This window comes from Talpa occidentalis, unplaced genomic scaffold (genome assembly GCF_014898055.3).
Source record: "Talpa occidentalis isolate TD23 unplaced genomic scaffold, MPIMG_talOcc4v2.1 talOcc4.13, whole genome shotgun sequence".
Classification (NCBI taxonomy): Eukaryota; Metazoa; Chordata; class Mammalia; order Eulipotyphla; family Talpidae; genus Talpa; species Talpa occidentalis.
Genome location: NW_023601322.1, coordinates 89,859,319 through 89,870,744, shown reverse-complemented (window position 1 = coordinate 89,870,744; position 11,426 = coordinate 89,859,319). Strand labels below are relative to the sequence as shown.

At 36.9% G+C, this 11,426-nt stretch overlaps 1 protein-coding gene across 2 annotated transcripts; it reads right to left on the bottom strand.

Annotated features, from left to right (window-relative positions):
- Positions 1 to 2,131: 2,131 nt before the first annotated feature.
- Positions 2,132 to 11,397, bottom strand: MAD2L1 (mitotic arrest deficient 2 like 1). 2 transcript variants are annotated; one of them, XM_054694526.1, is made up of 6 exons: positions 11,242 to 11,397; positions 9,622 to 9,768; positions 6,748 to 6,868; positions 5,650 to 5,753; positions 5,060 to 5,190; positions 2,132 to 2,170 (listed from the first exon to the last, which is right to left on the bottom strand). In XM_054694526.1, exons 1-6 carry the CDS (start codon positions 11,312 to 11,314, stop codon positions 2,159 to 2,161), a joined length of 588 nt encoding a protein of 195 aa, XP_054550501.1. In that variant the 5' UTR covers positions 11,315 to 11,397; the 3' UTR covers positions 2,132 to 2,158. The 2 variants fall into 2 exon arrangements, with proteins under 2 accessions (XP_054550501.1, XP_037365410.1); XM_037509513.2 differs by lacking the exon at positions 2,132 to 2,170 and having other exon boundaries at positions 2,522 to 5,190.
- Between the last annotated feature and the right edge of the window lie 29 nt (positions 11,398 to 11,426).

Genomic DNA, 11,426 nt, shown 5'->3' with positions numbered 1-11,426 from the left:
ATACATTTAATGCAAAATTTGTAAGTCAATAATTAATTCCCAGGCCTCCCTAGTGGCACAAGGGGCACAGCACTATATCTATCAGCAGCCTCTGCATCATGATTCCGGCTGGCCGGCCAGGAAGCTACCCACATGGCACAGACCACCTCTCCTATCGTGCCTGCTGCTCCCCTCAGCAGTGTATTTCAGTCTGCATGTTGTTCCCCACTGTTTCTGGTGAATTCTCTCACTGCTCCCTTCTCACCTCTGGCCTGTACTTCAGTTCCTGTTTGCATAAACAATCTGGAAAAAAAAATTCCCAAAAGAGTAGCTGAGGTTGCTGCTTAAAAACAATTCTGATTAGTTGGAAACTATGGTTCACTCACTAGTGCCACTAATTCACAAATGATTTGTTCTTTGAATAATAAATAGGATAATGCCCTGTCTTTTGGTTCCTTCATAAATTGGACAAAGTTATCTGAGGAAAAACATAAAGTCAGCCATCTAAAGAAACACGGTCAAATTCATAAAGCATGGTAAATGAGAACAGTTTGTCCTAGACATTAATTGCTAAAAGGGTCTAAAAGGAAAGAGCCATCAGGAAAAGGATGAACAGTTCTTTCCGTGTGCTAGTAGGGGCATTAGATGAGCTTCCCTGGCTACAGATTTTAAAAAACAGTGCAATTTGTATGTCCTTTGCCCATGCAATTCTACTTTTGCCTTAAGATATGAGAATTAAGTAACGCATGTGAAGTGCCGTTCAACTAACAGATGCTATTTTTCCCCTTTGATGTCTTTATATTTTTATAGCCAGAAATCCCAATGTAAATTTCAAAAAAAAAAAACCTAGTCTAATTTAGAGTCAAAAGAAATGCAACTTAATTTGAATATTACAGCATTAGTGACATCTGGTGGAAGACACAGACATTGCAAGGTAGTTTGGATAGCTATTCTTATCTTTTGAACATAAATGAGGATAAAGTTTACAGACTAAATGAAAAAAAAAAAGATAGAGCAAGAAATTAAAGTATGTAGATACCGATCTTATTGTGCCAATATTTTTGGTCTATATTCTAAAATAGAGTAATATAGTAAACTTAAATGCATTCTAGTAACAAAAACATTCAGCATATGTGCATACTTAATAATTAAAAACAGAATTAAGAGTCTTTTTTTTTTTTTTGTGGGACCCTCGCCGGTGGTCGGGGATAAAAGTGGCGCTGCAGAGGCTGTGGGCAGCCTCACAATCCAGTGCTCAACTGCTGTGCCACCAGGGGAGGCCCTAGAATTAAGAGTCTTAATTCTTTTCTGAGTCTTGTTTCATATATCATATGCTAAAGTAACTTCCTTCCCAAGTTTTCTGAGCAAAATTCACCGTGGGATATTCTGAGGTTAGTATCTCAAAGAAATATCCAGTGGTGTTTCAGAGAATATGGGATTGAGATAAAGACTTCCACTTTGAGATACTCTAAGGGAGGTAACAGCTGTTTTAAAATGAGCTTTAAGTAAGACAAAATCAAATGCTCAGAGCTAGGGAGAGGCTTAATCTATTAAAGGACATGCAAACTACAACTCTTTGGCTACATAAAACTTGCCCTCTGGTTTCTGTTACTAGAACATTGTCATGATCATTTATCTACCTATTTATCTACCTATTATCTAAGGTAGCTTTCAAGATCCTTGTATGGTCTTGAGTAGGTGCAAGAGACCATCTGCCTGCTAAATTATTATCAGGACACTTACACAAAAGGTTTGTCAATTTCGAGTCTACTGGATTACTTCAATGGATTTTTTACACAACCATCTACTCCCTGTCCCACTTAACATTGACTTAGTCATAAAACTTGCCTTAGTTACTATAAAGAGCAATGCCCAGATATGAGTTTCTGAGGCTCAGTGCCATGGCTAGCCACTTCAAAACAGAAACATGTGGTCTGCAGACTTGCATGAGAATGAGATAAGCACCCCAGATGACCTGCAGGCTTGCAGGAGGAAAAAAATGCTTATCATTATTCTATGGTTGCTTGCTATGCAGCAAAAACTAATTGATACATGAGATTGTTATACCTTGTGACTTCTCCAACTGATGACACTGGGAAAGCATTCTGAAGACCAGCTGTAGTTCAGTCCCTTCTGGGGCTCTATTTCAGACTTTGTTGGACTCAACTGGAACATGTTTTCATTCCTCTACCTATGGTAAGGAAAACTGAGTCAGAGTCCAGACCAGGTCTAGAGGCCCACCAGACTCTTGGAATTTTGGTTTTTCTGAATTTAACATGATGTGGAAGTCAGTTATAAATGCTTTATCTGTTGGATTAAATCGCTCCCTCCTAAGGTTCATCAAGAAGATGGAAAAGACCACTTGGAATCATAGGCCAAAGCTTTTTAAACTGAGCTTGACAAATAGAGGTCAGTTTGCCCCTTACTTGACTCCTGATACGCATATTCTTAATTGCATGTAATCTGTAAGGGGTAAAAAGATCATGACTAGCACCTCAGAAACCTCATTACAATAAACAGTAATATGCAAATGATGCAGAAGTCTAATCTAACCCTATTAACTTTATTGGTTTGGATAAACTTATCAAGTATTTTAAAATTCTATTGCATAGAATTATTTGTCTTACATCCCAAACTGTTAACACAAAGCTCTTGCTTGTCACGGTTCTTTAAACAATCAAGCTGAAATATTTAGATAGATCACTGGGAATATTAGTGGTACAATTAACATGAAGATAAGCAGGGTCAAAAATTTTGTCACTGAGAACCCTAAAAGGTGCACTTATTCTCTAGTTTTTAGCCTTTCATTACTTATGCAGTTAACAGTGTTTCATTAAATTTTTTGGTAAATCAGTTTTTATTCTTCGCAAATAAACAAGAGTATAACTAATGTATTATAGAACTGGTACCAGATTAAGCTGTAGACAACAAATTATATGGCATAAGTTTTTCTACTATTGAAATTGATATTTTGGACATATAAAGGAGTTTTGGACATTTAAAGAAGTCAGTACCATAAGAAATCAATCACAATTAAAAGTAATATTATGATTAATTTGACAAAGTCATAGATGAGAGATTTAAGTATTAACAATAATATATGAGAATATTGCAAGTTGGGAGTTTTGGGGGAGGAGGGTATAACGACCACATTTTATTTTTCCCACTGTTTATTAAAGAGGCATTCAAAATTTCCTGAAACAATCACTGCTGCTATAAATTTTCAAACATGCTTCCTAAAAATAGGTCCAGAATTGTCAACTCTATACTTTTACTGCAGCTCCATTTCTGCTGCTTTCCTTCTCAAGTCATATTTCCTATGTTAAAAGGTTATGTACTGCAGAATTCAAATACATTAATCTTTATAGTGTCTACTTTGTAACAGATCTCATGCTGTTTGGAAATGCAGAAACTCTTTTTAATATATCTAATACAAGATTATTCCCATTTCTGCATACTGCTCTTTTTATTCAGAAAAAATTTGTAGGTGACCTCACTTCGTTTCAACAACTCTTTATGGAAAGGGTATCCACAACAGCATTCATTATACCCACCATGACACACTGCATAGAATTGTTCAGCACTGAAAAGGATAAGAATGTAAGACACTGCCCTTTATTGTTATAATCTCATAATTGGATCAAGAAATTAAGTTATCCAGGGAAAATAATACAAACAAATAATGAAGACAACCTGTTTGGTTATATCAATGCCTTTTGCCACATATTTTCCTCTGCTTCCTAAGAGCTCAAGTTTCACAAGTGCCAGGACTTTGCTCCATCCATCCTGGCACTTAGTAAAATATTCTGCACATTAATAGATGCAGAACAGGTAGATAGCAACTTTCGAACAAATGGATACAGACTATACATATTTACTTAGAGGTGAAGATTAGACAAAAAAACATATATAAAGAAAATGGCATCTTATTCTAGTCTCTTAATAAACAGAATTATTACAAAATGGTAAGATTTAGGATAGAGATTAGAAAACAGTTGCTATTAGTTTCCTTTAAACTGACTTTGGTAAAACAGAAAGAACATAACTAATGAGTCTATTAATGAAGGTATAGGCGTAGGACTAAGCATGGTACACATATAAAAAGCCAAACCAACAGGCTAAGAGTATAAAGACTATACAATCCAACATTTTCCAACCCAAGTTCCAAAAGACATTTATCACTGTATACGAATAATAATGCTCATTTAAGGTCTACCATTATCAAGAGGGTAAAAGCAAAACCTAGCCATTAAATTCAAAGTCCCTAAGGATTAGTAACTTAGGTCCTACCACTTTTAAGGTACAAGAAATCATTAGTGATACCGAATCCATTCTAACTATGGTTTAATTGTATTAACACCACACCAGTATAAAAATATTTCAAGACATACTTAAACTATACACAGTTAGCTTTATTAATCATTCAAAGCTTGATTTTATAAAACATAAAGACATTGTAAAAGTTCTAAACCACAGGAATTTAAACAGTAGAAAAACCCATAGCTCTGTAGGTTCAATTTATATAAATTAAAAATAATTATAAATTTTTTTCAATATGGGAACTATGCAAATAAATCATAAAGGAGCTATAAGATCAAGGTTGTATTACTTATGGATTATCATTAGTTACTTTCAGGGTCTAAACAAATATTCTGAATATTCAGACTTCTTTTGCTGTATTTTACACATTTAAATATTTCCCTACCTAAGTTCTAAGACAAGTTACTTGACCAAGGGGTCTGATTAAAGATGGCATTGAGCTTAATGGCCAACGTTTTTACATTTATAGTTACCACCTTTAAGGGAACCAACATCCCAACGCTGACATAATCTCCCTTTTGAGAAACGTGCAATAAATCCATTATATCAACCCTACAGATAACAGGTACCAAAAAATGGGAGATTACGCACAGTTCAGGAAAGAATCAGTTTTCCCATCAAAAAACTAACCAATGAAATAAAACACATCAACTACTGTTGACTTGGTTTCAGGAAAACCCTATCGTTGAGAATTACAAATATGTTATTGTCCTTATCCTCAGTCATTAACAGGAATTTTGTAGGCCACCATGCTATTTACTTTGTGGATTGTAGTAGTAAATGAACGAAGGCGGACTTCCTCAGAATTGGTAATGAACTGTGGTCCAGATTCTTCCCATTTTTCAGGAACAACCAAATCTTTGTCTGTATAAATCAGCAGATCAAATGAACCTAAATCGGAGATAAGATCATCAGTACATTATATTTTCCAAAAGTAAAAATACTGTTCCTGCCTCATTCACATTTTGAACGATCCACACTTTAGTACAGAAAAGATGGCACTCCTGTCACATTATTCATGAAAAATTCAAGTTTTTTTTAAAAGCAAAAACCAACTATTTGCAGAATGTGTATAATCACATGGCACAGCATCAATGTAAGTCACAGGAGAGCTAATATCTTGGTTCCTAAAACCCTGTAATAAGTGCCCAGAATGGTGTCTGACATTAGCAAGTATTTGGGAAATGTACTGTAGAATATTTTCATTCCTTTTCAGCATCTCCAAACTTTTTTGAATGCATACAATATTACCTTTGCTTTACAATGCCTCTCTGCTCCCTCCTTATATTACATGTTACTTTGTCTATTCCACAACAAATTTAGGTAAGTGCAATGCTCTGTGATACTCACAAGAAACTTCCAAGAGTGGCAGAAATGTCACTGTAGCTGTGATCTGTCTGATTACTGAACGGATTTCATCTTGGATAGCTTTCTGAGACTTTTCTCTGGGAGCACTATCAAAGAAACCAAGTAAGTCAATTCATATTAGGTTTGAATAAGTTCTTTAAAACACTGGTAAAATTATCTAATTAAATGATTCTAAAATCAAATGAACTGTTCATTAAAGTTTTTTTTTAAAAGATGAGTATAAATATATTCTTAGGACCTAGAACCTAGAAGGTGTAATATGTATATTATGATTCATTTCCTTTAATCTTCCAAACAGCTTTTAGGGTTGTCTTCCTATCAAGTCACTTAATATCATATCAGTAGATAATTTGCCAACTGCTTCAAGTTAGTAAAACATCAACATCCCTTAAAAATTAGTATCTAAAATATTTAATTGTTATAAACATTGTGGCATTAGTAATGGCTAAACATATCAATTCCCAAGTGCCTCAAATAAGGTCTTAAAATTGTATGTAAATTATTTTTATCAATTAAAAATGTCCCAAAATAGACTTAAGGTTTCAGAAGCAAACTAGGTTTCATTTTGAGAAATTGACCTGAACTTATATTAAGCCTAGGACAATGCTAGATTTTAACATATAGTGATGGGCATTTCCCATGCAGGGGATCTGGAAAGTTCAGTTTATCAAGTGTCTTAGGAAAGCTGTGGCTTTTAAAGGAAGTACAGTAGAGGTACATGTTAAGCTGTAAAGTCTAGGCTCACTCCTGATGGTTAAAAGTATCTTTAGAGTTCATAAATGCATAAATGTTCCATTTTGTACACCATGTTTAGTTTTGTATATACCACCATAAATAGTAGTTCGAAATTCAATGATTTAAGCTAAAGGTCATTACGTTAAAAATACACTATCTTTACAAATAATACGCTAAAGTGAGCACAAATATTTTCCATAGAAGTCTGAAGATCAAATTGAATGTATCTCAGAAACAAATTATACCTTATATAAAATTATTCAACATAATTAGAAATCATTCAATAAAGGAAAAAAAAGGTTTGAAAAAATACATAAAAGAGGAAATGATTTAATTCATATTTACCCATCATCTTTTGCAGTCTTGTCACACTCAATATCAAATTGCCATCTTTCCAGGACCTCACCACTTTCAATATTTGAGATGACTACTACCAGTTTCTGAACTGAACACTTGTATAACCAATCTGCAACACATAATAAGGCAACTTTTTGGTCACTGCATTATAAAGCAACTCTCCTCCCAAGTGCTGCTTACTAATAACACTGCTATTTTGAACCTATTTCAACCCACACAGCAAATTTGTCCCAGAAATAACCTAGCGCTGTTTTCAAATCCTCAGTTTTTATAGGAGCCATATTACTGGGTATTGAGGAGAGTAGTAAACATGTGTTACTTCATGTTAATTCAACGAAAAAGTGTAGTAGATGAGCATTAATGTTATCACCAATATATGTGAAATTACAATTGTAGTAACTGCTCTGAAATAAATATATGATGCAATGAGAGCATAAAAGAGAGAAATATGGTTGACTGAGGCAAAGTGTGAGTTTAGCTCTTAGAATTAAATTCACTAAATATGCTAGGGATAGGGAAGAAGGTACACATTGATCTTCAATATTCAAAAGGGAAGAGCATCTGATCATAAGACTGGGGGAAAAGGAATGCAACTGTAGTTAATAAAGGGAGAATATGAGTGTGGTATGGGAACATATATCTAAGGAGGTGTGATCCTAAGCCTCTGAATCACATATATTTTCATAAACAAACGTTACCTCAATAATAATAAAAAAAAAAATTCGATGTCTAATCAAGGCCAGTAAAAATAATTTTTATGTATAATTGGGGGAAAAAAGTAAGAATAAACAAGTCTGGAAATATTGGAGGGGCCAGACCACACAAGGTCAAATTAAAGAAATTGTACTCTAAGCACCAGTGAAACCATTACTGTTTCAAGCACAAATAATTAATTTGTATTTTGAAACTATTTTTGCTGTGATGTGAAAAGTGAGCTGGGGATCTAGGGATGCTAGTTAATTAGTAACTCAAGGAAGAGGCAAAGAATTGTAGAATAAACTGGTAGAGATGGAGCAAACAAATTCAAGAGACTTCACAGTTAAAACTTTAAATTGGATTACCTATGGGACTAAGTAAGTGAAATTTGTCAGGAATTGCTCTCAATTTTCTGGCATATATAATCAGAGGGTTGTTATAGTCACTGAAAGGGAAGAGAAATGAAAGGGAGATGATTTTAAATTTAGGTAATGAGTTTGAAGTATCTTTGGAGTAACCAAAGATGAAGAAATATAGAAATAAAAAAAGAAAGGGATTTTAATATGAGTCTAGAGTTTGGAGAGACTCAGATTATGTTTGTGAGTAAACTACACAAAGGCAATTAGTGAAGTTGTGTACATAACAGAAATGATCTACAGAGATTATAATGAGAAGATTATAATCAGAAGACTCACTTAGAGTGAGTCCTGAATTAATCTGGGAAAATGGGATTATATATTCAGTAATCAGCATTTTTTTTTATAGAGACAAATAATAGTAAAAATAAAGTTTAGTAATACTTAAAGTTTATGGACTACCCAGGTCTATTAACAATTCTTTAAAATGTAAAACTAGTCCTAGCTTACAAGAAATACAAAAACAGGCCACTTGATGGATTTGGCCTGTTGGTCTTGCTCATCCCTGGCATACATTGATAAATCCCTACTAGCTTAGCTCTGAAAAGCAGGAGATTGTCAGGTAATTTGAGAATTGCAAGGTAATTTGAGAATTTCAGTTAGGCAATTAATTTTTTTTTAAATTGGAAAGAGAAGAAACCAATGGGAATATTCAAATCAGAAGACGTTGAAAATGTGAAAAGGATTAAGATAAAGTCCCTAATAAGATTAGAGGGATGTGATTTGCCTTCAAGAAGAGAAATCCCTCCATTTTTAACTAAAATAAAAAGAGAAGTATAATAAGAAGGTCTAGATACATCTGAAATGTCATTGATGTGGTCTCAGAAGACAATCCCAGAAGCATTAGCTTAGGAAAGGCTTGCTTCCCCATCAAGTTAAGATATATATCCACTGTTGCCTAAGAGGTTCTAGGCCAAGTAATCTGAGTGTGGCTAAAAGATGATGGGTGATGCAGGCCTGAAATTAATAAAAATACAATGACTCTAATTTTAAAAGGAAGAATTCAAACAAAAAGATTTGTTAACTTACAAAAAAGAAGATGGCTACTGCACTGTATTTTGGAAAATAAAATTGAGAGAGGAAAATAGACCACACAGAAAAATTAGGAGAATCCTTGAGAGAAACATAAAAGGAAATTTATAAGAAGAACAATTTCTTGAGGCAAAAAAAAAGTATTTAGATAGACTAGAAAGAGCTTACTTTTAATTATAAGTAGTATTTTTAAAAAATAGTGAAATGGGTAGAAATAAGTGAAAAACAGGAAAACTAGTGGTGCTGTTACTTAGTACTCAAAGTTTTTTATGTTTAGTTCCCAAATCAAATAGTTTTATTTTCAATGATTTTAATAGAAAGACGACAGCAAGGTTATAGCAAATCCCTTAAAAAAGATTAAAGTGGATTTTTCTCAGATAATCAGCACCATCACAGTTATGTAAAATTCCAACTAGTTCTGTTTGGCTTCATGAACTACAAAAGTCATTTCCAAATGACTTTTGGAACTGCTAGACTGTTTTGATATGGCATATCATATTCCTAACACCATTCCTAACATCCTCACTCAAAACGTGGAAGGGGAAGGGTGGAATTTCTTTCACTTATATATTACTTTCTTCCTTCCAACTGCAAGTTACTGTATTTGAGACACCAGTGTTTTACTTTACTATATTCAGAGCTGAAAAATAATGAAGAGGTCACAAATGTGGACCCAGGAAGGCCTCCCAAACTCAAACTACTGCCAGCAATTAAGTACCTTTCAGTTGTTCCACCACATTATTTAGGTATTTTATGAGCTCAGGATCAGTGGTTACAAGCAAGGTGAGTCCGTATTTCTGCACTCGAGTAAAGGTTTCAGAAGGATATATGCCTCGCTGATATAAAATGCTGTTGATGCCAAATGCTGAAAACAAGAAATGTCAAAGAAAAGCCATTACCACTGTGTAAATGGGTAAAACAAAACATATTTATATGTGGCTATGGTTTCATTAATGTTATGAACTGAACCTGTCTAAACACAAATGTTTTTTGCTTGGAGCCCGGTGAAATCTCAGCAGGTACCAACTAGTCTTAAAAATCTTGCTTCTCAGTAAGAAAGCAAGTGACATCTGAATTTATGTGGCAGCAAGTGAAAAATGACCCACTGCATTCATCTGCCGATGCCAAATTTCATCTCTTTGTAATCCAAGTCGAAATTCAGATTCTATGGTTGGAGGAAGTCAAAACGGGCTTTCGCATCCAAGTTAGCAACTGACTGACTGAAGTGAAAATATATTATTGAGCAAATGAATATAATAACGATTCCAGCAGAACTTCCAACCCAGGTGCAATGAACACTCCGATGCAGGCATAAATAAGTTTGCTTACAGCTCCTTCCCTTTCAAGATTCACAGCCAGGGCCTCCGCACTCTTCTCTACAAGGTGGGGCAGCCAACCAGCTGGTCTGTCTCTCCAAGGCCATGCCCAAATGCCTGCATCTTGCCCCCTTTGCCTTGCCCCCCCTTGCCTGGGGACTTTGCCACAAATGGTTGCGTCTGCTGAAAAATGATGCTATCAATGTAACAGATATGCAGACAGTTGTGTATAAAAGGAACCCTTGGTCTTTAAAGGTGCTCAGACCTCAGAGGGCTCCCCAGGTCTGGGACCTCATGCATGAGTAACAAACCTTCTCCTGCCCTCACCATTCCCGAAGTACCGCTTGTTCTTCCCCTGCCTGGGAAAAAAGCTAGAACTCATTTCTACAACATGACAACCCCCAGGCAATGCTCTTCCTTGGTTCCCTCCTTTCCTCCCAAGTCCTGCTGGGTTCTACCACAAGTGACTGCCGGTCAGTGAAATACCTTTCAGTTGTTCCACCACATTATTTAGCTATTTTATGACCTCGGGATCACTGGTTACAAGCAAGGTATGCTCGATCCAGAATAGCGTTTTCCAAAATCCAGTCCAGGGCGAGGTCCACCTCAGAAATACCTGAGGGCTGGAATAATTCTCTCTGGGCCCCACCTGGGTCGCGCTAAATTCTACGTCACTGTGTGTGTGTGTGGGGGGGGTGGAAGGTAATAGAGGCGGGGTGGGGGGGGGTAATGGGGTTGCACTTTTAAAAAATCGCGCCAGGTGGAGGGAAGGTCTGGCGAGGCGGGCCTCAGCGACACCTGGGCCCCCTCACGAGCACCGAGTCCGGACGCGGCTCTGACGCGCGCGTCCAGACCCCTCGCGCGGGCCGGCGAGGCCGGGGCAGCGGGGCCGGGGCCGCGGGGCCTCCACTCCGGGCCGCGGCGCCCACCCGGCTTCCGGGTTTTCTGAGGCGGCGCCGCGGGGCTAACGGCCGGCCTGGGCTCCGCACTCCCCGCCCGCGGCCTGCGCGAAGAGGACTCACAGAAGAACTCGGCCACGATTTCGGCGCTCCCGCGCAGGGTGATGCCTTGCTCCCGGGTGTGCTGCAGCGCCATGGCCAGGCCCACTGACGACGGCGCGCGCTTGCACCAGTCAGGCGGCGACCGAGGAGGCCTCCCCGCCACTCGTTTCAAAAGTAACGACGTAACACGCCTTGGCGCCCTCCGC

Excerpts from the sequence above, each read along its gene's own strand:
- MAD2L1 (XM_037509513.2), bottom strand. The coding sequence starts at position 11,314 with ATGGCGCTGCAGCACACCCGGGAGCAAGGCATCACCCTGCGCGGGAGC. Across the intron at positions 9,769-11,241 it reads AATCGTGGCCGAGTTCTTCT|CATTTGGCATCAACAGCATT; the intron begins GTGAGTCCTCTT and ends TCTTGTTTTCAG. Across the intron at positions 5,754-6,747 it reads AAGACTGCAAAAGATGATGG|TGCTCCCAGAGAAAAGTCTC; the intron begins GTAAATATGAAT and ends TTTCTTTGATAG.